Here is a 24,274-nt window from a genome sequence, read left to right as displayed (position 1 = left end):
AACACCCAATCTGACATCCAAGAAAGCATAAAAAAGTGGTTTAGATAGCTATTTAAATCACTCACAGAGGTTGTGAGATTTGCATGGTATAAACCTCCTCCCAAGTCCCCAAACCCCATTGTCCATCATTTTCTCAAAGTCCACTTATCGTGGTGGCTATTCCCCAGTTTTCCGTCTCCCTGCAAACAACTTCATCTGTCTTACTTTTTGCCTCTCAAAACCCACTTTCATTTGTCCTTCCAAGTCAGAGCCTGTAATCCAAAAGATCTCCAGATGATTTATGTGCCCATTTAAGTTTGAGACTCACTGAACTAGATGACTTCTCTAGGTGAAGTACTAGTTTCCTTCCACTGGACAGAGAGGGTGTTTCCTGCTCAGCTGATTCTATTTCTGAACTGCCTTCTGCTTTCGGAAAGGAGAAGTACAAAGCACCTGCCGCCAGATGGCGCCAAAAGATATTTCATCACCAAAGATCCCCCAAACACTGCCATCTTGATGAGTCTTTTTTTTCTTGGGTGTTAAATATCTTTTGTGGTTAGAACCTGCAGGTTGAATAATGGCTTACCTGCGAAATACAGAAGTGGCCTATTATGGAAAGGTGAATTTTCAGTGCTAAAATACAGTGCTGGATGGGGATTGGAGAGCATGACATCCAACAATTGTACAGAAAAGGAAACGAGGCCAGAGAGAGGCAGTGGCCTGCCCATCTGTCACCCAGTTGGAAGCAGAGCAGGGAAACCTGGGTGCTGCTTCAGGGTCTAGGCAGCTCAGCCAGCCTTTCCTGACTCTAAAGGTGAAGGTGGCAGGAGCGGCATTGATGGGGTTTCCCTGGAGGAGAACTGAGGGGTGGGAGGTAGAGGGAGATGAATTTAGGCAGTGGCTATACATGTTCAGTTGTGACTCTGGAAGAGGCGGAGAGCACAAACCTATGGGAAAAATTCAACGACAGGATACCAGGCAATTGTCATTTAATGACCACTCTCACCGTGACCTCGGCTCTATGCGATGTATGTGCTTACCTGCATTTGCTCATTGAGTCTTCACAACAACTCTGTGAAGTTGGTTCTATTTTCCCCCATGTCCCTCTCCAAAGTGGAAAGTGAAGTTCGAAGAAAAGAGCAACTATCAGGAGAGAACTTCTGAATCCTCTCACCACCAAGTCTATAAACCTCCTCCTCCAAGCCCATATGCCCTGCCATCCCTTGTCTTACAATGGATGAACTGCCCCGGCTCCTAGCTAACGCTGTCTCCAGGTCTGTCTGTTCGGATCCCATCATTTTTGCCCACTCAGGGAATCTGTCTTGTAGCTCCCTCCCCTTGTTTCTGCATCCCCTATTCCTCCCTATCTCCTGGATCACCGCCATTAGCATACAAATATGCCATAAAGCTCCATCCTAGAAAAGCCTTCTCTTGACCCTGTAGTTCCCACCCTATTTCTTACTTCCCTTTATATCCAAACTCTGCTAATGAGCAGAATTTACTCATTGACTCTGTTTCCTTTGGTCTCCCTGAAACCCAATCCAATCAAGTGACTTCTCACTACCTCTTGTCAAGCCACCAGCACCTCACCTTACCAAATTGATTTATTACTTTTTTTATAGAGAAAGAGGAAGGGAGATGGAGAGAGATACATTGATGTGAATGATATATTGATTGACTACCTCCTGCACACCCTCTACTGGGGGTCTAGCTGAAACCCAGGCATGTGCCCTGACCGGGAATTGAACCGGCAACTTCTTGGTGCACTGGAGGACACCCAACCAACTGAGCCACACTGGCCAGGGCCCATCTTGCCAAATTTAGTGGTCGGGCCGCAGCCCTCCTGGTCCTTGATCTCTCTCTTAGCAGCATTTGACACTGTTGCTCATTTTTCCTTTGGGAAACTCTTGGTATTTGGTTTCTGGAGCCCACACTCATGGTCACCTTTCTGGGCTCTTCCTCTGAGTCCACCCTCTGAAGTGGCAAGTTATCCTAATTACAGACGGAAACTCAAGAGGAAAAAAGCAGTTCTTCAAGCCCATATTATAAAGGTTGGCAAATAAAGTTATCTCTGTTATTAACTTTCATTTTGGGGGATGCCTGGGTAACATGTTAGGGATTTAAAAACGGAGAGGAAGGAAGCTGCTTAGCTCGCTGGAGGAAACCCCCGGAATAGCCCCGGGGTCCAAGGATGTTTTGGAACTTGGCTTGTGCCATAAATGGCATGGGCAGTAGAAAGCATGCCTGGTTGTTCCTCCTTCATGATGAAAGAAAAACAAATCTGCCTTTTCCGAGGGAGCTTTCCATAATTGCACTTCCTGCAAGCTGGGAACTGGAGGCTGCAGGTTCAGGAAATGCACAAGGGCAGGCTGAAAACGTGGTTTCTCTTCTGCTTTTAGTGGTCACACAAAGTTAAAGGAGCTTCCATGCTAAACAACCAATGATTGGAGAAAAGAGAAAGAAATGGCTGTTTCTCAGGTGAGGCCAGGCTGTGAGCAGGACAGGGAATTAAGCTCCCTGGGATCTGGCCGAGGTGGATTGGGAGGCCTGGGGCCCTGGGGCCCTGGGGCGGTGACTCCCAGGCCAGGCTTGCTTCCACGAGCCACTGCACTACCACCATTCGCGTGTTCATTAGCAACTGAGTGGCAGTGCTGGGGCCTCACTGGGCTCGGCCTTGGGTATGTTGGATGAATGAACAGTTTTGTTCACAGGAAGTTCACAGTATAAAGGTTCAGAAAATTCAAGTTCTCCTTATTGGATATGAAGCAAAGGGCTTCTCCGAAGGCCTCAACCCTATTTCTGTGTCATGAGGGAACTTTTCTGAAGACCTCGGACTCTCAAGAAGGTGCTTCCTGGCCCACGGAGAGGGTGGGGTTAGGCCTATTCTGCTGCAATTTGGAAGGAACCAGAGGGAATAGTTACCATCTTCTCTGCTTCTTTGGGGATTTAATGGAATCAACAGGTTATGGGGGTGTCTCAGAGGAGCCAGGATCAGATGCAGGAGACTCATGAGAACCTCAGGCCTGGGACAGCCTCGGAACACAGGACTAGTTTCACTGTGGGGGAGAGAGAATAGAAAGGTGTGTGTGTGTGTGTGTGTGTGTGTGTGTGTGTGTGTGTGTGTGTGTGGCTGTGTGGCTGTGTGGCTGTCGCAGACCCCTGACAGCCAGAAATAACTCATAAACAGGACAAACCGGCTGAACAGTCTTCAGAGCCGGGCCATTCCTCCCCTTCCGCCCCTTTCCTACTGTGGCATCTGAGCCCTGCAGTACTGATACTGAGAAGCATTCTGCAAGGTGGGTGACCACTGCCTAATGTCACCTCCTTCCGGCCCTGGGGAAAGGTGGGGACAGGCGCGGCCCTGGGTGCAGTGTCCAGGGAGTGGCGAGGCTTAAGTCCTTAAGGACAAAGAGAAATGAGCCAAGAGCAGAGGAGAGTTCTAGACAGAGGGGCCAGCACATTCAAAGTCGCAGAGTTGGCCCTAGCCGGTTTGGCTCAGTGGATAGAGCATTGGCCTGTAGTCTGAAGGGTCCTGGGTTTGATTCCAGTCAAGGGCACATGCCCCGGTTGCGGGCTCGATCCCAGTAGTGGGAGTGCAGGAGGCAGCTAATCAATGATTCTCATCATTGATGTTTCTCTTTCTCTCTTCCTCTCCCTTCCTCTCTGAAATCAATAACAATAAAAGTATATAAAAGTCTCAGAGTTGGCAGAGAATTCACAGACATGGAATAATTCACTGGGCTGGAAGGTATGTGTGGAAAGGAGAGAGCTGAGGTGGGGCCCTGCCTCTCTCCTCCTCAGGACTTCCAGTCCTGTGCTCACAGGGGTCCTCTCCTCACCTCCCCCAAAGCCTCTATCTCAGGTCTCCACCCTTTCCCCTTCCCATACGTAAGTGTCAGGGGTCTACTATGCACTAGGGGTCTTCGTGCCAGGTTCCTGCTACACATCACTCCAGTCCTTACAACAACCTGGTGCCACAGACAGAGGGATGATAGAAATCCTCAGTGAATTGGCATGGGCTGCAGCCAACAGCACAAAGCATAGCTTTGCAAAAGCATGTGGGTCATCCTGGCGGAACTGGCTGATGACCAGATGTGGCTGTTAATAGTACATCTATTTTATGTCCATTTTACAGATAAGGAAAAGAAGGCTGCGCAGATTTAAGCCATTTGGCCAAAGCCACAATGCAGAAAAGTGGAGATTGACCTAGGCCTGTCTCACTCCAATGCCTGACAGGTAAGCTCTATGGCTCACAACGGAAAACTCAAAAACTTAACCGTGTGAGGAGGTGACGATGCCTGACATACCACACGGGCACCACTGGCCTTGGGGATGAGGCAGGCCTTGGGCAAGACAGCCCACAGAAGGCTGGTGGGTAGGAGGGTGCTCTGGGGCTGACAAGCTGCTGGGTTTCCTGTCTGAGCCACATGTCGTGGGCAGCTATTAGGGAGGCCAGGTGCCCGCGGTTACTGGTCAGCAGTGTCCTGGACCTGGCTCCTTTGGGAGGACAGGCATGGCCATTGCTCCTGCCCTTCCTCCTCCAGGTCTCTCCCCTCCTCAGTGCAGGGAGGCCTCCCGGGTCCCAGCTGAAACAACAAAGTCACCTGTGGCTTTTCCAGAATTCCCGAGGAGGCCGCCAGCGATGAGTCAGGGCCATCGGCAGCCTTGGGCACCTGGAACCAGCCTGGGGCGCAGAGACTTTCCATGGGATGGGGAGGGGGCAGGGGAGCAGGGGCAGCCCTGGGGAGTATCGTCCTCCTGCTGGGGCTCCAGAGGCCCCACCCCTGGTTGGCCCTGTGGGTCGGTGACCCCAGGTGTGTGTGTTACAGCAAGACTGGCTGAGAGACACTTCCAGTCCTGGGCCCGAGCTCCCGTTCAGCACCAGGCCTGGCCCTGCTCTCCTGGGCTCAGTCTGCTGGGACCCCGAGGCCTTTAGTTGCATCTTCCCTTGTTCCTCGGAGGACACCAGGCGGGGCTGATGTGCAGAGCAGGCAGGATGGCCCAGTCTCATGGTCATCTGGGCAGCCTGATCCCAGCTCCTGCCCTGTGTGGGGGCTAGTGGATTCCGGCCACTGGTCCTGCTGGGGTGGCCTGTCCTGTCCCCAGCCACCGCCTGTGGCATGGTTTTGGATTCTGATCACCCCCGTGATTGCGCTCTCCCTTTCTCCCAGCCCTCTTCAGTTCTGTGCATGCCGGCGTTCCTTTCCTAGTTTGGAGCAAGGCCGTGTAGTCTTACATTTCTTGTTTTTTTTTTTAAACTTTGTGTTTGGAGGCACTTCTAGTATGAGCTTAATCTTCTATGCTGCCCCATTAGTCCTGGAGCTCCTCACCAGTCCCCTCACTGCCCACTTGGCAACAAGAGTGCTCATCATAGGCTTCTGGCCCCGGGCCCCTCACTAACCAGCTGGTGACGTGGGTGAGACCCTTGACTTCTGTAAGCTTCATCTTTGAGTCTATAAACTCTGGGAGCAAGAGGAGGGAATGGGGAAGGTGAGGTGAGCAGCAGGATGCCGGAGAGCAGTGATGCCCACTCTTAATCCTCAGCAAGAAGACTCACTGCACCACCTCATCCACAAATAAGAAGAGACAGCCTGGTATCGTGGAGAGAGGGTGGAGAGTTCCGAGTCAGAAATAACTAGGTTCAGTTACTATTATCCAGAAATAACTATGGATGGCTATGTGACCTGGAGAAAAACTCAACCCTTGAACTTCAGTTTCCTCATCAATGACATGAGACAGCAAAGCAGGGGGCGGGGGGGAGGGGGTGCAGTTTACAAGGAAGTTATGAGACAGCGTGAATGAAAACCACTTCGTACGCAGCTTGGGTTCTCTGAGAAGCAGATTCTGAGCCACGTGGCATCCATGGGGGGGGGGTGTGCTCATGAGAATGTCAATTTGCATGTGTAGACTTCATTCATTCATTCTTCAAACATGTGTGAAACATCTTCGATGTGCCAGGCACTGTGCGGGGAGCTGGGAAATGGTTCATGCCTCTCTTGGGGAGACCAACAACCCGATGCAGGCATTTGGGGTACAGTGTGGTAAGGAGACTGTCAGGGGAGCACAGGTGTTTGTGGGAGCATCTGGTGTGCATCCAAACCAGACTGGGGAAGTGGGGGCTGATGTGGGACCTTCCCTGGGACAGGAGACCCTTGAGCTGAGTCTTGAAGGGTGAGTAGGAGTTCATTACTCATGTAAATGTGATGGGGAACACATCCCAAGATGAAGAACAGGACTTTCACATGCAGAGAGAACTGACTGAGAAGGGGGGGTGGGAGGATTAAAGTAAGGGTGGGTCAGAGGTCAGAGAGAGAGAGATGAGTGGGGGTGGAGAGGGGCACAAGCCTTATCCTTCCAGGGAGGGAAGGGAGAGCTTTCTCAGGAAGAGGGTGTCGACAGCCACAGTTTCATCTCCGAGGTGCTCTGGCAGCAGTGTGTGTGTGGGGGGGGGGGGGGGGGAGAGGGGAGGGCGGGGCGGGATAGGGGCCGATGCACTGCCGGGCCTGGATGTGTCCCTCTGCCTGTGTTTATGAGGATGTACCAACACATGGTGTGTGTGTCTGCACATCTGGAGTCAGTGCACCAGGTATGCTGCCCACAGGGCCTTGTTTTCCGCTTCCACCCTCTGGCCTTGGCAGCCCAGGGGCTCAGGGGGATGACTGTCCTGCTGCTGACTCACGGGTGGTTGCCATGACGGGGGAGCTGGTCAGGGGCTGGCGGCAGGTGTTTCCTCCAGGGCAGGCATGAGTGAATGCTCCCTCCTGCAGCCAGTGCTGCTGGACCCCAATGCCCATCCCAGGCCCCTGCATCAGGGCTAGGGCACAAAGTGTGAATGGCTGGAAAGTTGAATGGGTTAGCTTTCCCTTCCTGGGTCTGCCCTCTCTGGGCACCCACTCTTCAGGCACTGAAGTCATATATATTAATCTTAATTATCTAAAATACTAGAGGCCCAGTGCATGAAATTCAGCCCACCCTGCACCCTCTCGCAGTCTGGGAGCCCTTGGGGGATGCCTGACTGCCATGGAGGTGGGAGAGGTTCCCGCCACCGCCGCTGTGCTCTCACCAGCCGTGAGCCTAGCTCAGGGGTGGGCAAACTTTTTGACTCGAGGGCCACAATGGGTTCTTAAACTGGACCGGAGGGCTGGAACAAAAGCATGGATGGAGTGTTTGTGTGAACTAATATAAATTCAAAGTAAACATCATTACATAAAAGGGTACGGTCTTTTTTTTTTTTTTTTTTTTTTAGTTTTATTCATTTCAAACGGGCCCACGGGCCGTAGTTTGCCCACAGCTGGCCTAGCTTCTGGCTGAGCAGCGATCCCCCTGTGGGAGCACACTGACCACCAGGGGCAGCTCCTGCGTTGAGCGTCTGCCCCCTGGTGGTCAGTGTGCATCACAGTGACGGGTTGTTCTGTCTTTTGGTCAATTTGCATATTAGCCTTTTATTATATAGGATGCTTAACTGTACTCTTGAAATTTGATAACCAATGCAAAAACAATTGACCGCATTTCTTTAGCCCTTTATGTGGACCACTGGGAAGGAAGAGGCATTTGCTTTTGCGAGTGTGAGATCTGGGAGCAGTATAGCCAGTGTCAATGAACTTGAAATTTAGAGTCCAAATTTCAACTCTCTGCTTACTGGCTATGTAAGTTACTCTCTGTGCCTCCCTTTCTTCAATTATAGGCCAGAGATGATAATATCTTATAGGAGTAAATGTGTAATATGCTTATTACAATGGTGCCTGATGTATAATACATATTTAGCTCTAATCCCTAGCTGTTATTACCTGGGTTTGATCCTCTTAGCTCATTTGATGAAAAGCTGTGACATGTTTGAGCCTCATCTGCAAAATGAGGGGTTGGCCCACCTTTTACTCCCAAAGATCAACACCTGTGCCCCACCAAAAGCAATAAAAAATAAATACCCCGCATGTCATCGAGGCTTTATAAAGTACTAGGAATGGCTCACTGGGAACGCCTAGATCGGGAGAGATGATCCCTGAGGGACCACCTCTGCCACTCCAGGTTCACATACTGGCATCTCCACAGCAAGAAGCAAGGGCCTTCATATATTTCTGGTCCATAGAACAGGTGGCCAGGTTGACTCTGAACTAGAAGATGCTTCCCATTGGCTTTTGGAGTGCGTTGGGGCCTGAGGCCCGGGGTCCAATGTCTTTCAGGGGCATCATTCTGAGTAGTATACATTCCAGCTAAGATACGAGGAGGGATTGTTCTGATTCCCTGACAGAAATACATTTTGTGTTTGGGAAAATCCAAGAGCAAGTTATTGTGGCCGGGGAAGACCATTTTTATGACAGTCGTAAGCGCTGGTACTTTCCATTACATTAGCTCTTTAAATTTTCACAATAATCTTCCAAGGCAGTTATTATCCCCATTGAACAGATGACGAAACTGTGGCTGAGAGACTTGATCTGCCCAAGTTCAAGTAGCTAGGAAATGACAGTGTTGCTTAGTATTTATCTCAGATATTACGTTATATAATTTTTACTTTCCTCTGAAGTTGTGATGATCTCCATTTTATAGATGAGGCAGCTGAGGCTTAGCACACTTAAGAGACTTGTTTGAGGTCACAGAGCTAAGAGTTAGCCACGTGGGAGTTGAAAGCAAGTCTAATGCTCTTTCTTCAACAGTTGTTGGCAGCAAACCAGCTACCAGGTGCCCCCTCTTTGGCATCCAGGAGAGCCTTGTGAGAAGGCATTCATCCTCGGGGGCTTTGTCGGGGGGCGGGGGGGGGGTAGAGACCTACCTTGGATGTCATCGTTGAACATGCAGTACTTATGGCGGTACTTGTTGAGCAGGCGGAAGGCGTTGGCATTGGCAAAATCTTCAAACTGGATGAGGCAATTTATGCCAAACCTGTGGGGAGGGAGAGGAAAGAACTCGTGACTGCCTCCCAAGGCTGATCCCTAGCATTCCCCAGCCTGCACTGGGTGTGGGAAGGCTCCAGTGTGGCATGGCTCATTCACTGGGGTCTTTGCCACCCAGCTGGCTCCTGGACTCCCAGCTCTGCCTGCCCCATTATGGATGAGATGGGGAAGGGGAAGAGTAAGGGCCCTGGGCTTGGTGGTCAGTAGAGCCCACATTACTGTCTCTAATGAGGGCTTGGTGGTCAGTAGAGCACACATCACTGTCTCTAATGGTGGCTCCCATGGGTCTCCCATGGGCAGACCCATGTGGGGCAGAAGGGCTGAGATGGGGCCATCTGGAATTCAAATAGAAATCCCATTCTAAACTCAAGTGCATGCAGAGAGCCCGGCTTCTCCAGCACCAGGGCCTGGGGAGCCTCTGTGGCCTCCTCATGTTCTCTGGGTGCATCCCGAGGCCTCCGGTTCCTCCACCAGAGACTCTTCTGGGTCCGGCACTGTTCCCGGAGACTGCATTAGGCCCTGTCTTCTGCTCACTCCTTGGTGAGGGTGTTCTCCATCTTGAAGGTACAGAGTACAGAAGACTCAGTCTAAAATGCAGGTCACCAGGCCCTCCTTCCAGGGATTCTCACTCAGAGAGTTTGGGGAGGGGCTCAGGAAACTGCATTTTATTGTGATACACAAATCCCCGTGAAACCACTGGCTCAGTCCAGCTGACACATCCATCACCTCACATAGTTACCCCCTTTTTTTGAATGGTGGGAACATTTAAGATCTCCTCTCTTAGCAAGCTTCAAGTATCCGATACATATTAATTATTAACTGTGGTCCCCACACTGTACAGGAATCTGAATTTTAGCAAGCACCCTGATGGTTCTGATCTGACAGTGCAGAGAGCTCCGAGAAACGCTGCCTTGGTGGGTGAAGACACGCCCGCAAAGCCACCTGAGATGCCTTATTTATCATCTATGCCAGAACCGCCTCCTAGATTCCGGGGTCAGGCTAAAGTTTGTGTTCCTTTAAAAATGACTAGACCAGGGGTGGGCAAACTATTTGACTCGAGGGCCACAATGGGTTCTTAAACTGGACCGGAGGGCCGGAACAAAAGCATGGATGGAGTGTTTGTGTGAACTAATATAAATTCAAAGTAAACATCATTACATAAAAGGGTACGGTCTTTTTTTTTTTTTTTTAGTTTTATTCATTTTAAACGGGCCAGATCCGGCCCGCGGGCCGTAGTTTGCCCACAGCTGGACTAGACTCATAACCTACTTTTGCTGTTGACATTGTCTGTGAGAAAGGTGAGAGCTAAGATTTCTCTTCTTTGACAGTGGGTTCCCTCAGCCTGGGCTTTCTGCACGCACCTCCCCCTGACTCATTCTTGCCCTTTGACCCTGGTTTTGGTAGTTTTGTTGTATTGTGTCTCTTATTGGAGTCTTTCTGGAAGCAAGAGTGATATGACTTATTAAAAATCACTCAGTCCATGGACCAAACAGATAAAAAGACTTCATCTCATGGGTCAATTTGTGACTAATAGTATCTGAGGTCATGTTCATTGAGAAAAAAATGCCCCGATTGATCAGCAAGGATTGTCAGGAGGCAGGTGATAGAAGTGTTCTGCCATCCACAGCCAGGTGTGGCCTAGAGGCTCGGGACCAGCTGGGACAGAAGGATTTATGACCTTGCTGAAAAGGTGGGTGGGGCACACACTTCTGTGTGGGCTCCCTGTGCTATGGGGGACATCTGTCTCTGATGAGGCTGGTGGCTATGAGGGGTTGAGTAGCACGGAAATGGCCCATAAAACATTTTTTGCAACCTCATACTTTTGTGCATGACACCCTGTATAGTAGAAATGAAAATATTGCTCCTACAATGAGCCTTCCAGAACCTTAGTGATTTGGGGCTGTTGCTGGGGGATCGGGAGGCAGGTTCATGTTACAGAGGCAGAAACAGAGGGCAGTAACCTGCCGCAGTCCAGGGCTAAGAGCTCTGGGCCGAGGTTAAGAGGCTTGTGGACTAGACCTGGCTGTGCCACATACAATTGAGTGATCTTGCACAAGTCATGTCACTTTTCTATTTTGCCTCAGTTTCCCCATCTGTCAATGGGCACAATAATATCTGCCTGGACAACTTCTGTGGGTTGTTTTGAGGACTAAAAGCTGAAGGTGGCTTTTATTATTTTATTTTATTTTGTGAATCCTAACCCGGGGATATTCTTTCCATTGATTTTTAGAAAGAGTGGAAGGGAGGGGGAGAGACAGAGAGAGAAAGAAACATCAATGTGAGAGAGGCACATCGATCGGTTGCATCCGGCACACACCCCTACCAGGGCCGGGGATTGAGCCGAGGTACATGGCCTTGACTGGAATCGAACTCAAGACCTGAAGGTGGCTTTAAATTATAAAATGCTAAACACATGTGTCATCCTGGCCACAATTCTTATTCACAGTCGCATAGTAAGTGCTGATGGGGTAGGAGTGGGGGCTCACTCTGTCTCCTGACCCACCTCCAGCTCCCTTCTTGTAGGATGAAGAGAAAGGATACATAAGATTTCCTGTGCACAAATATAGCGCTATGCTTGCCAAGCCAAAATTTACTGTGAATTTTTGTTGAGGGTGTGAATTTCAAGTATTTGAGTTGGGAGGGGGAACAGAATGTCTTTGGTTGCTGGTGACATTTTGCTATATATAATCCTCACAAGAATCCTAGTGTAACTCCACAATTGGCCTGGAGCTAAATGCTGAAAAGGTCAGACAGCAAAAGAATGTGATACATGGTCTCCTTTCTCCCTCTCTGTCTCTCTCTTACACACACACACACACACACACACACACACACACACACACACACACTTGACCTTTAAATAGCACCACTTGGAGGTAAAAATAAGGCGAGAGTTATAAATAAGCGCTTTTGTTATTACTCTTTCATGTTACATTCAGTTTTATATAAGAGAACCTCTCAGGGAGCAATATGCTGAGATATTGAGTAAACCTTCATTAATTCAGGATGCTTTAACCCTAACTCGGGACTGCACAAAGGCTATGTGAATCGCCCATCCAATAACCTAGACGGGATTCCTAGACCTGCTTGGACTTCACAACCCTATTCATCTCGGACACCCCTCCCCATGGCTGCTCCATGACCTTTCCTCACCAGAAACCAGTCCTGCTCTAGCATCTCACACTGCCCATCTCAGTCTCTGAACTCAGCCTCTCTTTCCACCTCCCTCACTTCCACTACACCTGTTCTTTGTCTCCACGGAGACCTTTGGCCCTTCACTAATGTCCCCCAGCCTCTTGCCCCCTCCTTTACAGCTTTTCATTAGGCCAGACCACTCACTAGTCTGAATCAAGGGTGGTTGTTTCAATTGCACTCTTAGCATCATCCAGCTATCCACGTGTACATCTGTCCATCCATCCATCCATGCATTCAAAAGCATCTATTGATGCTTTAGAAAAGGGTATACATAAAGAAGCTGGTAAAAATTTAGTGTTGTGAGTTTGCCTGCCAACTTGTGAAACTAACTAAAAGCCAATTAAGACCAGAAACACAATTTCAAAGTGAAAATATAAATGGCTTCAGTGAAAAAAAAACACAAAAAAACTTTTCTCAATTCATCCATGGACATCCAAATACAGGTAATGAGCTTTCAGCATAATGCCAATTTAAATGTTAATTATAATTGACTTACATGGACTCATTAACTTGTCACTACTGACAACAATAGTAACAAAAATAGCTAAACTTCCCTGAGTGTTGATTACCTGGGGGGCATCTCCCTGAACTCTTTGCATGTTATCTCAGTTAACCCTCACGTGACCTTATGAAGTAGCCATTATTTTGGAGGAGTCCTGAGCTGTTGCCCAGGGGTTACTGATTCCATTGCAGTTGGAAAGTGGTGGGGCTGGAATCTGAAGCTGGCTCTAGCCCAGTGTAGAACTCACCTTAGTTTAGTTTTAACCCTTTGAGTACCAACCAATATCCTAGGAACTATGCTAAAATTGCCAAGGCATTTTTGCTGATTTGACAGCAGTTTAGGGAAAAAATTATGAACTGCAAGTAAATGAAGTTACATATTCAAAAACTTAAGGAAACCTTTACTACATTGACATATTTAGCAATATCATCATCACTAATAAAAGCAGACTTAGAACTGGATGCCATTTCGAAGCTTTGATAGTGCTCCTGGCACTTTTGGCGAAAGACAGGAGGAGCACGATCATGCTCCCCGGCACTCTAGGGGTTAATGGCGCTGTAAATTTGTAAAAGATGTAGATTAGCACCTCCCCAGAGGACAGAAGTTTTCCCACTGCAGACACAGCTGACTCTCACAGCCACTTGGCCTGGAGGTCAAATCCCCCCAGTATTAACTACAACAATCAAGGCTTAACTACAACAAGACTGTGCACAAAGACCACTAGGGGGTGCACCAAAAAAGCATAAAAAAATGCGGAGACAAAGAAACAGGACAAAATTGTCAATGGAAGATATAGAGTTCAGAACCACACTTTTAAGGTCTCTCAAGAACTGTCTAGAAGCCACCGATAAACTTAATGAGATCTATAAGAAATCTAATGAGACCCTCGATGTTATGATAAAGAACCAACTAGAAATTAAGCATACACTGACTGAAATAACAAATACTATACAGACTCCCAACAGCAGACCAGAGGAGCACAAGAATCAAGTCAAAGATTTGAAATGCGAAGACGCAAAAAACACCCAACCGGAAAAGCAAAATGAAAAAAGAATCCGAAAATACAAAGATAGTGTAAGGAGCCTCTGGGACAGCTTCAAGCATACCAACATCCGAATTATAGGGGTACCAGAAGAAGAGTGAGAGCAAGATATTGAAAACCTATTTAAAGAAATAATGACAGAAAACTTCCCCTACCTGGTGAAAGAAATAGACTTACAAGTCCAGGAAGTGCAGAGAACCCCAAACAAAAGGAATCCAAACAGGACCACACCAAGACACATCATAATTAAAATGCCAAGAGCAAAAGACAAAGAGAGAATCTTAAAAGCAGCAAGAGAAAGAAACTCAGAATACCCATACGACTGTCAGCTGATTTCTCAACTGAAACTTTGCAGGCCAGAAGGGAGTGGCAAGAAATATTCAAAGTGATGAATGCCAAGAACCTACAACCAAGATTACTTTATCCAGCAAAGCTATCATTCAGAATTGAAGGTCAGATAAAGAGCTTCACAGATAAGGAAAAGCTAAAGGAGTTCATCACCACCAAACCAGGATTATATGAAATGCTGAAAGGTATCCTTTAAGAAGAGGAGGAAGAAGAAAAAGGTAAAGATACAAATTATGAACAACAAATATGCATCTATTGACAAGTGAATCTAAGAATCAAGTGAATAAATAATCTGATGAACAGAATGAACTGGTGATTATAATAGAATCAGGGACATAGAAAGGGAATGGACTGATTATTCTTGGGGGGGAAAGGGGTGTGGGAGAGGCGGGAAGAGACTGGACAAAAATCGTGCACCTATGGATGAGGACAGTGGGTGGGGAGTGAGGGCGGAGGGTGGGGTGGGAACTGGAAGGGGGGGAGTTATGGGGGGAATAAAAGAGGAACAAATGTAATAATCTGAACAATAAAGATTTAATTAAAAAAAAATTTGTAAAAGATAAGGAAGTGCCATGTGATGAAGAAAACACTGTCCTGGGAGAGAGGACAACTGCGTTTTCCCTCTGGTCCCTGACATAAGCGCGGAGTCCCCTCTCTCTGGGTCTTAGTTTCCTGCTCTGATAGTGTTGGTGGAGCAGCGTGGGCTACTTCGGACAGGGTTGGAGTAGGTATACTAGGAGCTTCACGCAGACATTTCTACAAGTCCAAAGTAGGGATTGCTGATGGTCCTGAGTAAGAGCAGCACGTGACAGGGAAAGCCTGCGTCAGTACTGTAGAGTCCTTTCTGAGCTGAGACTCACCAGACTGGCTGAATGCCCTGGCCCGGCCAAGGCAGCCACCCTCCCGGTGGTGCAGCTGCAGCTGCAGCGGCAGGAGCCCCTCGGAAGGGACCCTGTGTAGGCCCCTCCTCAGGGCTGTGGGCAGTTTCCCGATTTTAGTGCTGGCAGCTACTGCTGACATCCTTGCTGGCCCAAGGCCAAAGGAGGCTCCTGCTTATCTGTCCCCTTCTGCACTTTTGAACTCTTCACTCTGAGCCTGGCAGGGGCTCAGGAACATCTGATGTGTCTGCAGGGGAGGATTCCTGCGACAGAGAAAGAGGCACCTCCCAGCCACACACTGAGCTGACCGGATTTCTCCACCCTGGGGACTCGGCTGGGAAATGGCCTTGGCGCTGCCAGGGAAAGCAGTCCGAGGCCAGGGCTCACTTAGAGACTCCAGGCTGTCGCGTGGGTGGATGTTTTCCCCCAGCACCGTGCCTGGGAGCCCTGGTGAGCTGTGTGTGACACTGTGACAAGGCCTCCTGGGCACCTGCCACCTGGGTGAGGAGACTCTGAGGTGGCTGCCCTGTCCTTCCTCCCAGCCAGCCAACCGGAGGCTGCGTGAGGGATGGGTGAGAGCAAAGCATTCCAGAGACTGCTGACCTGGTTTCTCTTTCCATAGGTCAGGACCCGCCATTCTTTCCAACACCTGGGCCCGACCTCTTTCAGGCCTGGACAAACACAAGGGACCTGAGAGGAGCCTGTGTCCAAACAGAATGACTAAAAAGTACCACTCGGATTTCCATGGGAGCCCACTCTGTCCCCCCAACGAAAAACACGCATCCACGACTCCCAGGGCAGAGTGCTCAGTGAGAGTATCAGTCGTCACCCGATGCAAAGCGATTGCATTTATTTACGCTTTCCTTCCAGGAACTGGAGCTGACAGAATCATGCAGCTCTGGTCTTTGTTTCTATTTTACACAGTCCATTAAACACAAGTCTCTTTTCAGTGGTTCTCAACCTGTGGGTCGCGACCCCTTTGGCGGTCAAACGACCCTTTCACAGGGGTCGCCTAAGACCATCCTGCACATCAGATATTTACATTACGATTCATAACAGTAGCCGCATTACAGTTATGAAGTAGCAACAAAAATAATTTTATGGTTGGGTCACAACATGAGGAACTGTATTGAAGGGGCCAGAAGGCTGAGAACCACTGCTTTAGATGCTCTCAGAAAGCGTTTCCGTGGCTAACTCCATTAGGGAAACTCTGAATGTTACATACAGTATATGCAATGCATATTAAAGGCTCTGAAAAGTCCTGCATTAAGAAACCAGTTAACCCAGCATTTTCTAAGCTGGAGTGAACTTGGAGAGACACGACCCTCTGCAGAAAGGACTTTACCAGGTGGGGTGGGGTGGATCCAGGGCAAGGCCACCTCTCCCAGGGAACACTGCAATCGCCGCTCTGGCCAGGATTTTGTAATAACTGATTTCACCTCCTCCAGGTTTATTCCCCTCCCCCAATCCATCCTCCCTGTCTTTCTAAACACAAACTTGTTCAGGCCACTTAATTCCTCACAGTCCTTACACGGCTCTCACTTCCTCTCGGATTATGCCCAAACTCCTCAGGTGGTGTTCACTTTGGCTCCAACCTCAATGCCCACCCCCTGCCCATGCCTTCCAACATCCTTGGCTTATGCTGCTGCTCCCCCACCACTGTGGGCCCTTGCACAGCTCCACGGTTTCCTCAAGTGCCTCGAAGGCCTCCTTTCACCAGGCCAACTCCTCCTCCAACTGTAAGTCCAAGCTGAAGTGTCACCTCTTCTAGGAAGGTTTCTCTGACCCATCACTCTCTCTACCCTCAGGGTAGCAGCAATTCTCTCCTCTGGGCTGCCATGCTACTCATGGGCACATCTCTATAATCGCCCAACATCACAATTATTTATGACATTTCTGTTTTAAGTATTAAAGAAATTTGTACGGCAGGGGATCCTCTTTGTATCGGGAACTATCTTAGGCGCGACATAAAACATCAGTTCAGCAAGCATTCCTAAGTGTCCACTGTGAATGAGGGACTGTCTTACCGGCGGGATTACAAAGGCAAACACAAGAATCTCACAGTCTGATGGGGGCACAAGAAAATGCAAAAGCAGCTGCAACATACTGTGGCAAGGGTCATAACAAGGTATGTGCTAGGTGTGGGGAGGCCTCAAAGGCAGCAGGCAGGTCTGCTGCAGGGGAGGCAGTGAGGGCTTCACAGCCCAGGAGACCCAAGTGCGGCTTGAAAAGAGCAGAGGCTCCTGGGCAGACTGTGTGCGGCAGGGAGGGAGGGGGGCGCAGGTGCAGGGGGGGAGGGTGAGGAGAAGGGCATCTCAGGCACAGGGAACAGCAAATGCATGTGGAATGAGACCAGGGGGCCTTCCTGGAGCTGCAAGAAAATCAATAGAGTCAGGGCTGGGAGAGGAGTGTGAAGAAGGGGAAGGAAGTGGGGAGAGATGAGGCTGGTGGAGCCTGGGGCCATCCTGTGTAAAGAGCCTAGATCAGCAGTTCTCAACCTGTGGGCCGCGACCCCTTTGGGGGTCGGACGACCCTTTCACAGGGGTCGCCTAAGACCATCAGAAAACACATATATAATTACATACTGTTTTTGTGATTAATCACTATGCTTTAATTATGTTCAATTTGTATCAATGAAATTGGGGGTCACTACAACATGAGGAACTGTATGAAAGGGCTGCGGCATTAGGAAGGTTGAGAACCTCTGGCCTAGATAGTCTGGAGGGCAATGGGGACCCCCTGAGGGGCTTTAGGCAGGAAAGTGGCATGTGTTTTAGGAAGTTCACTCGGGCAGCAGAGTGGCTGATGGGATGGACAGTGGGCAGGACATGCTGGAGACGAGGAGGCGGGTGTGCCACCCCAGTGAGAGATCATGAGATCTGGTATGAGGCAATGGGCACGGAGCGGGAGAGGCGGGGCTGGGAAAGATGTGAGGGAGGAATGGCAGCGTGTGGAGAGCTTTGGGCTCCAGAGGGTCTGGCTCCCTCACTTACTAAATGAACCCACATTTCAGTTTTCTCTGATAAGAGAATAGGAGAATAGTACCTTGCAGTCCTGTTGTGAGAATAAAATGAGATGCTGTCTATAAAAGCCTGGCACCGTAGGCGCTGAGTCCACGGAGCAATGGTTATCAAGGACAGGCTTTCATAATGGCCAGTGGAAGATGGAGGAGGAGGAGGAGGAGGAGCCCAGGATGAGGGATGGTGTATCCACTGCTCGGTGAGCTTGAGGATGGGAAAGGCAGGCAAGCTTACTTGGTAAGACAGGTTTGGCGTGTGCTGAGCCTGAGGAGCCGAGATGCCCGAGGGATGTGCTCATGAGCAGCAGACTCCACGGGGTTCACCAAAAAGGAACGGGGAGTTCAGGGCACTGGGAGCCGCCCGTCATGGGCCTGAATGAGGGTCTCAGGCTGCACATGTGCAGTGAGCTGGGAGCAGGGCCAAGGACAGAACCCTGGGGAGCAGGGAGCAGGGCCAAGGACAGAACACCTGCGTCCAAAGAGCAGAGGGGGCGGAGGAAGGGAGTCCAGCAAGGGAAAGCGAGCAGGACTGGCCAGGTGGAAGGTGGGCGGGCAGGGCAGGCGTGTCAGGTGCTGCTGAGATGTCCTGAGAAACAGGGATCTCGAGTTGTCTATGGGCGTTGGCATTTAGAAGTGGAGTGGTGGGGAGGGAGTTATTCTGCAGGGGCTTAAAGGGTGACTGGAAGGGGAGGAAATGCCATTGAATTTCAAGAAGCTTTGCTATGAAGTAGAGGGAGGGTGACAGCCACTGGGAGATGTGGGACTGAAGGATGGATTGATTCATTTTTGAGATGGGAAGCGTGCATATGAGATAATGGAGCCCGTATGGATCGAGATGAATAAGGATGGGGTGAGCCTAAGGAGATGGGAGGAGGTGGGAGCCAGAGTCCAGTTAGAACGTGAAGAAGACATGGTCCCTCTCGCTAGGACCTCCCAGGCTGGTGGAGGGAAGGAAGTGGAGCCCTCAGGCCCCAGCTCTACCGGACAAGTATGAGGGAGGGAGTCAGGCTGCTGGGGGCGGGGCTTGGAGATGATCCACAGAGATGACAGGGAAACTGTTCTGTAGGTGAAGAAACCGGAAACCATGGATTTGAGACAGTGGGAATATTGAGACCGAAAAAGATAACATCAAGTGGAATGAAGTATAATCATAGCTTCAAAAAGTTGATGGACTGCTCTGTTTATTGGCCTGGGAAACAGCAGAGCCAACAGGTGGACGTCAGGAGGACACACCTCTCGGTGCCACATAAGGCAGAGATTTCAGACACTGGATGGGAAGGGGCTGCCAGGCCCTGGAAGTGATGCTGTGGTCCCTGAGGCTCCACTTGGCAAAGAAGTGGAGGAAGGGATTCCTGCAGGAGATGGGGAGTGAGGGTGGACCCTTGAGGCCCTTCCTTCCCAGGCCCCTCACTGGGAGATTCCCCTGTGAGCACAGCTCCTGCAGCCAGACTGGCGGGCTCCTGTGACTGGCATTCTGGCCCAATGGGGAAAACTCCCATCACGTAATGAGATATTGACAGGAAGCAGCAACTTCTAAGCAAAAGCCCCAGAATAATGTGGCCATTCCTCAGTCACTGTTCTAACTCAATCCCCGGCGAGACAGAAACCACTTCAGGAACAATTTGGATTTCCTCCTCAATCTCCCTGTTTGTCTGAGTTCCTGGGCAAGCACGCAAATGGCGCCAGAAATCCCAGTGCTGGGAAGAGGATGGTGGCTGACATGCTGACCCCTGACCTCTCAAAGGTCAGAGGCCGGTGCTGAGTTTTTCCTCTAGGGCACGGCAAACTCACTCCTCAACGTTGTGCTCATAAAGCCTGTGCATGTTTCCCAGCCACCAGCCCACCAGCTGGTTTGGGAGCGCCAGCATTTGGCATGTCATGAGGCCCCTGGTGTCTTCCGTGAAGCTTCTCTGATTAGCTTGGTCCATTCTGACCTCTCTATTCAGCTGAACTACCCTAGCATTTGCATCATACAGCCTGTCATACAGTCATGCCTCAACCTCCCCCGAGAGTCTAGCCTGCCCCTCGCTCACAGAATGGGCTAAATCCCACCTTGAATGATGACAGTGAGTCTAGGGGTGGAAGACAATAAAGTCGGAAAACCCAGTCTGTGTTTGTGGGCTTTTGGGACCAAAGTGAGCCCAAGTCACGATGGAGAAGAAAGGGGAAGAGTGAGTCAGGTTGGGTGACAGACTAGATCAAAGCAGGCAGGACGCATGTCTTGGAGGGCGGGGGAGTGTCTCACTCACCACGGGTGGCAGGACAACTGAAGAAGGAGCTTTACCGGGCCCCTTTCCTGCCCTCTGGGCAAGTCAGCTTCAGACACCCACGTTAAAACACCAAGCAGACAGGCTGCCCTATGCCCAGGCCCTACCCTCGCCTGGCTCCCTAGATATTGAACATAGGAATGAATGAATGAATGAATGAATGAATGAATGAATGAATGGCAGAGAATAGTCGCACCAGAGGAGTGCCTGGTGGTGCACATCCCGTAGGACTTCACCCGTTGGAGCTGCACTCTCTTTTCCAGAGGCCACAATGCCAGAGCATCTTTGTTTCACAACCACTTGGGTCATTTCCTTTACCCTCAAGGATTCAAGCTATTACAGATGAGCCACTGTGGGGAGGGCCGGGTGGAAGAGCAGGCAGCAGAGGGTCCGTGGTAAACAACCTCAGGCTCTGGAGTCAGATGGGTTTCTGGTGAGTCCCAATCTTCCAATCTCTAGCTGGGTGATTTTGGACAAGTTGCTTAGCCTTTCTGAGCCTCAGTGCTTGATCTCTGAGGGCTGCTGTGATAATTAGATGTAAAGCACCCAGCACGGAGTAGGGCCTCTGTAAAAGTGAGTTGCTAGCTCTTTCCTGGGCAGACGACCATGACTTTTAAACACAACCAAATGCCCCAGTCCCTTTGACCACCTTCCACCCTCACCAGCCTTGATTGACACCACAGGAAGAGCAGTTAACTAGGTGAGTGTTCAATCTACACAGACCCAGCAGTAAATCTTTGAGCAAGTCTCTTTTTCTCCTGGTCGATTGTAAGCTCCTGGAGAACAAAGTCTGTTTCTGACTTATCCCTATGCTCAGCAAACATCTATCCATTGGATGAATGAATGGATGATGAATACAAGAAGAAATTGATAACTCGATGCTGCCTTGAACCAATTTCTGATTATTTCCTGTGTTCATATCACCATTTCAGGGAGAATCGAATTCTTTAGGACAGATCTTTTCTTTTTACTGGACACACTCTGGTTGTACAGAGAAAGCACAGGATAAATACAGACAAAGGTTCCATGAATTTTGTGAAGGAGAGCAAACAACTGGACAGGTTCCCTTAATTCCCCAGTGCTTTTCTCACCTGACGGTGGGGAAATAATTTTCTCTGTCGCAGTTTCCTTACCTCTAAAGTGAGGGAGTTGGATCAAATGAATAGGGGTTTCTTGCTCAGGTATTTTAAAACTGTGATATCTGAGTCCTAGGGAGGACCAGGTGGGGAATGAGGTAAGATATTCCTGAAGTTCAAAAATACTGACCAGTGACCGTCTCTGCTGAGAAGGACTCAGAATGTGAACGCTCCCTTGAAATTTACAATCAAGGCTTAGAGTAAAATTTTGAAACTTTCTTTGTAGTCTGGATGCCATAGGTTGGGGGTTTTCCTTTGTTTATATCATTTTAAATGCAACAGAAGAAACTTGGAGCCAAAGAGCCTCTCAGCTACACCCCCTCACCCTCCTGGGAGTGGGTTATACAGGGAGGGGTGGGCGTGTTGTAGTTTGTGGAGAGGCCTGCAGGGGGTGCCTCACTCTGGTGAATGGAGGGTCAAGGGGACCACTGACCTTGGTGATTAGGAAGGAAGAACCATGCCTGGCTGGTGTGGCTCAGTGGTTGAGCATTGACCTCTGAACTGGGAGGTTATGGTTTGAATCCCCATCAGGGCACATGCCCAGGTTTCAGACTCAATCCCCAGGAGGGGGCGTGCAAGAGGCAGCTGATCAATGATTCTCTCTCATCACTGATGTTTCTATCCCTCTTTCCCTCTCCCTTCCTCTCTGAAATCAATACAAATATATATATTTTTTAAAAAGGAGGAGCCAGGAGTGCCAGCCAACTGACCAAGATGCTGGCGACTTTTTCCACCACAAAAAAGAAATTATAATTATGTGACATGATAGAGGTGTTAGCTAATGTTATGGTGGCACTCATATGGCAATATGTTAATGTATCAAATTAACATGTGTATACCTTAAACTTACACAAAGTCATATGTCTATTATATCTTAAAAATACAAAGTAAAAAAGAAGATGCTTTCCTCACGACCAGTAGCTAGAGTTTTAAAAATGGGAGTTGATGGCTGGTCCCCCCAGAGCCCCTTTTATGGAGAAGCAGGCGGGGCACTGAGCCTGCCCCAGAGCAAACTGGAGAGAGAAAACAGGAGTGTGCTGAGTAGGACAGTTTCCACAGACCTTCTCACTCATCTTCCTTGTATCAAGAAGGTGTCTAGAATATGTTGAACTTTGCTTTCATGTTAAAAGAGCAGAAAGAGAGAGTATAGAAGGTGGTTTCTGGAGTTAGACCACCTGGGCTCACAGCTTGGCTCCATCATTTGCTACAGGTGTGACCTTGGACAAGTTCCCTAATCTCTCTGTACCTCACTTTCCTCATCTGTAAAGTGTTCATTCATTCATTCATTCATTCATTCATTCATTGTTTGTGGAGAATCCACATTGCACTAGGCATTTTTCTGGGTGCTTGAGATGAAACAGCAGTGAATAGTAGACAAAGATCCCTTTCTGGAACTTCTATTTTGTGAGATAGAACAATTATTGCATCTACTTAATAGGATTATTGTGTTAAATGAGTCCCTGCCTGTGAGTTGCTTTGTTGTCTGTAGGACCCCAGGTCAGCTCAGCACTCAATCACCAGAGAGTGAAGGGTGAAATGCTTGCTTATTTTTTAATTATTATTTTTTAATGCAAGGCACAATTGTCTTTAGTAAAGAATTGCTGCTTAAGTCATGATAAAAAATCCATTTTTTTTTTTAATTACAAAAGAAATGCCTGCTCACCAACAATCATACATTATAGAAATGAATGGCTTGGCAAACAAAACCCCCTGACAATCTCACGCCTCAACTGTAATCACTGTGAACAGTTGGGTGTATTTCTTTCTTTACATAACTTATCTTGATGGAATCATTTGTTTTCAGGAATTTTTTTCTAGTTACCCAACTTTATTAAAAACCAATGTGGTTGCCCTAGCCGGTTTGGCTCAGTGGATAGAGCATTGGCTGCGGACTGAAGGGTCCCAGGTTCAGTTCCGGCCAAGGGCACATGCCCGGGTTGTGGGCTCGATCCCCAGTAGGGGGCATTCAGGAGGCAGCCAATCAATGATTCTCTCTCATCATTGATGTTTCTCTCTCTCTCTCCCTCTCCCTCCCTCTCTGAAGTCAATAAAGAAATATATTTTAAAAAAACCCAATGTGGTTAAGCCTACTAAAATGAATGCTGAATAAGATGAGACTGCGGATGCGTGTGTTTCAATGCGCAGGATACGGAGAAACGGAGAAACGGAGGAAATGAGCGTGACTATACCAGGCCCTGGACTGTCCGGCATTGGGTGATCATGCTGGGATGTGGGGATTCCAGTCTTACCCAACCTCTCTTTCCCTCAAGTAATGCTGTTGCGTCAACAGCAGCTCAGAAGGCTCTTTCTTAGTGAAACATCTTGGTGTCCCAGTTCCTTTCTGGATAATCAGGAGCAGGAACGGAGGGTGTCCCGGGAACACCTGCAGGCGGGAATTCGGGAGGTTTTGGGTTTTCTGAGGGTGTCTTGCCCTCCCACTCCTGCACCCCGCTGGGTCTCCATGCCCATGCCTCACTTTAGAAGTTTCCGTTGGTTCTTTTTAAAGTCTGCCTGACATTTTCTTTCCACAGTGTTGGGTGCTTTCCTTATTACTTACTTCCTAGAAAAACATCTCTTTCACGCATTGAAGTATAGCTGCTTTGTAATCTTTCTCAGAGTATTTCTTTTTCTTGGGGTCCTAATTGTTCTATTAGCTGTGTATCTGCTTTTCCCACCGTGTGAACTGTTTCCGTGAATCATGACTTTATTTTCCTTGGAGCACTGTTTTTCCCCTCCAGGAATTGCACACAGCACGGGTGTGGGGGCGCCTCCACGGGGGAGTTATGCTTTTCCTTCTGCCCGGTTCTTCAGCCATCGCACTGGGAGGGGACAATAGTTCATACGCATTTCTTAACTTGGGATTTTTTGCACCAGGTGTGTATGGGAAATGTGGACTTTAAATTTACATGTGGTGAAGGTTTGGTTTTAGTTTTGTCCAAGAAACATTTCCCTCCACAAGTTCCTAGTCGTTTCCCTATGTTGGGGAGCAGAGCCTATTTCTTCTTCATGGGAGGGCAACC

General features: G+C 49.0%; 1 protein-coding gene across 1 annotated transcript in view; it reads right to left on the bottom strand.

Annotated features, from left to right (window-relative positions):
* ME3 (malic enzyme 3) overlaps positions 1-24,274 on the bottom strand; it is a 176,234-nt gene that overhangs the window by 12,626 nt on the left and 139,334 nt on the right. The window contains exon 8 of the mRNA XM_059708202.1: positions 8,747-8,856. Within this exon, the coding sequence (XP_059564185.1) occupies positions 8,747-8,856 (110 nt within the window). The remainder of the gene's footprint in view (positions 1-8,746; positions 8,857-24,274) is intronic.

Source organism: Myotis daubentonii, chromosome 9 (assembly GCF_963259705.1).
Source record: "Myotis daubentonii chromosome 9, mMyoDau2.1, whole genome shotgun sequence".
Taxonomy (NCBI): domain Eukaryota; kingdom Metazoa; phylum Chordata; class Mammalia; order Chiroptera; family Vespertilionidae; genus Myotis; species Myotis daubentonii.
This window is presented reverse-complemented; position numbering and strand designations above follow the sequence as displayed.